This window comes from Macrobrachium rosenbergii, chromosome 1 (genome assembly GCF_040412425.1).
Source record: "Macrobrachium rosenbergii isolate ZJJX-2024 chromosome 1, ASM4041242v1, whole genome shotgun sequence".
NCBI classification, from domain to species: Eukaryota; Metazoa; Arthropoda; class Malacostraca; order Decapoda; family Palaemonidae; genus Macrobrachium; species Macrobrachium rosenbergii.
Window position 1 is genome coordinate 38,018,704 of NC_089741.1, and position 1,933 is coordinate 38,020,636.

Sequence of the window (1,933 nt, forward strand, 5' to 3'; positions counted from 1 at the left end):
CAAATTTCAAAGGTTTGCAAAATTATAAAGTTAAAAAATTGTACTTTGATCATTTCTGGCAGCATACGACCCACAGATCTGATGTGAACGTTACTAGACTCTGCATTACGATTAACTTTTCAGTGTGGGTGTATGGAATATGAGCAGGGGAGGGGGAGGGGGAGAGGAATAGGGAGAGGGGGAGGAGGAGGGGGAGGCAGAGGAGGGAGTGTTGCTGATGTATAGGGGAAGAAAATAGCTGGATGAAGACGCAGCATCATTTATTATCAAGTCTGGGCAGCTTTTCATGGGCTCTCCTTTAATGGTCTGAGGTTGCTGCTTTTAATTCCTCCTCCTCCTCCTCCTCCTCTTCTACTACTACTTCTCCTTCTTCTTCTTCTTCTTCTTCTTCTTCTTCTTCTTCTTCTTCTTCTTCTTCTTCTTCTTCTTCTTCTTTTTTTTGACCTCTGGATCACCTGTTTGACCCAATCACTGTTATCTAAGATTCAGCTTCATCTAAGTGTCCTTCTAGTTGTTGCTAAGTTGGTTCTATTATTTTAGTAATTTTTATGAGTTATTGTCGTTTACCAAATTCATATATTACTTATCTTCTCCTTTTCTTTATTTATCTTTCTACGTTAATTCTTTGCCATTTATTTAATCATTTTATTATTGTTTTGTAGCCTTAAGCTCAAATGACTTGCAGTTCTACTTCTGTACAACATTCAATCCTTTTTTTTTTATTCTCCTATTCCCTGTTTATTCCTTTTTTCATTCTCTGCTTCCTATTTTTCCTTCTCCTCTCCCTCTACTCCTCCTCCTCTAATTCTTCTTCTTCTACCTCACATTCCTGTTCCTCCTTCCTCTCCTCTCTAGTTCCTCTTCCGCTTTCATTCTTCTTCTTCTTCTTCTTCTTCTTCTTCTTCTTCTTCTCTGATTCTTCTTCTTCCTTATCTCCTTCATCTCCTCCTAGAACTCCTCTCCCTTCCTTCTCATTCTCCTTCACGCATCCATTCTTTCGCTCCTTCCCTCTTCCCAATATTCTCCCTTCCTTCTCATTCTTAATATTCTCATTCTCCATTCCTCTTCTCCTTCTTTTCCTTCTCATTTCACCAAAGCACTTCCTTCTCATTCTTCTTCTCTCCTCCTACTAAAACTCTTCTTTCCTTCTCATTCCCATTCTTCTTATTCTCCTCCTTCGCCCCTTCTCACCCCCTCCTCCTCCTTCTCCCTTTCCATCTCCTTTGACCAAAGCATAGAGGAGGAGGAGGACCTCTCACCTCCATTCTCATTCCCTCCTCCCTCCTCCTTCCATCTCCTTTGACCAGCGCATAGAGGAGGAGGAGGAGGAGGAGAGGAGGAGGAGGAGGAGGAGGAGGAGGAGGAGGAGGAGGAGGACCTTCTCATTCTCATTCTTCTCATTCTCCTCCTCCTCCTCCTCTTCCTTCTCCTTTGACCAAAGCATAGAGGAGGAGGAGGAGGAGGAGGAGGAGGAGGAGGAGGAGGAGGAGGAGGAGGAGTGAGGACCTTCTCATTCCACTTTCTTGAGTTTTTCCCTTTCCTCCCTCCCTCTTCCCTTCTCCTTTGACCAAAGCATTGAGGAGGAGGGAGGAGGAGAGGAGGAGGAGGAGGAGTGAGGAGGAGGAGGAGGAGGAGGAGGAGGAGGAGGAGGACCTTCTCATTCTCATTTCTTCTCCTCCTCCTCCTCCTCTTCCTTCTCCTTTGACCAAAGCATAGAGGAGGAGGAGGAGGAGGAGGAGGAGGAGGAGGAGGGAGGAGGAGGAGGAGGACCTTCCCATCCTTATTCTCTGAGTTCTCCTCTCCCTTCTCCCCTTTGACCAAAGCATAGAGGAGGAGGAGGAGGAGGAGTGAGGAGGAGGAGGAGGGGAGGAGGGAGGATTCTCCTCCTCTTCCTTCTCCTTTGACTCAAAGCATAGAGGAGGAAGAGGAGGAG

The 1,933-nt window shown here is 45.8% G+C and overlaps 1 protein-coding gene across 1 annotated transcript; it reads right to left on the bottom strand.

Annotated features, from left to right (window-relative positions):
* Positions 1–357: 357 nt before the first annotated feature.
* Positions 358–1,060, bottom strand: LOC136840239 (uncharacterized). Its single transcript, XM_067106849.1, has 2 exons — positions 826–1,060; positions 358–455 (listed from the first exon to the last, which is right to left on the bottom strand). The coding sequence occupies exons 1-2, from the start codon at positions 1,058–1,060 to the stop codon at positions 358–360; spliced, it is 333 nt and encodes a 110-aa protein (XP_066962950.1).
* Between the last annotated feature and the right edge of the window lie 873 nt (positions 1,061–1,933).

Excerpts from the sequence above, each read along its gene's own strand:
- LOC136840239 (XM_067106849.1), bottom strand. The coding sequence starts at position 1,060 with ATGGAGAATGAGAATATTAAGAATGAGAAGGAAGGGAGAATATTGGGA. Across the intron at positions 456-825 it reads GAGGAAGGAGGAACAGGAAT|GTGATCCAGAGGTCAAAAAA; the intron begins GTGAGGTAGAAG and ends TGGGTCAAACAG.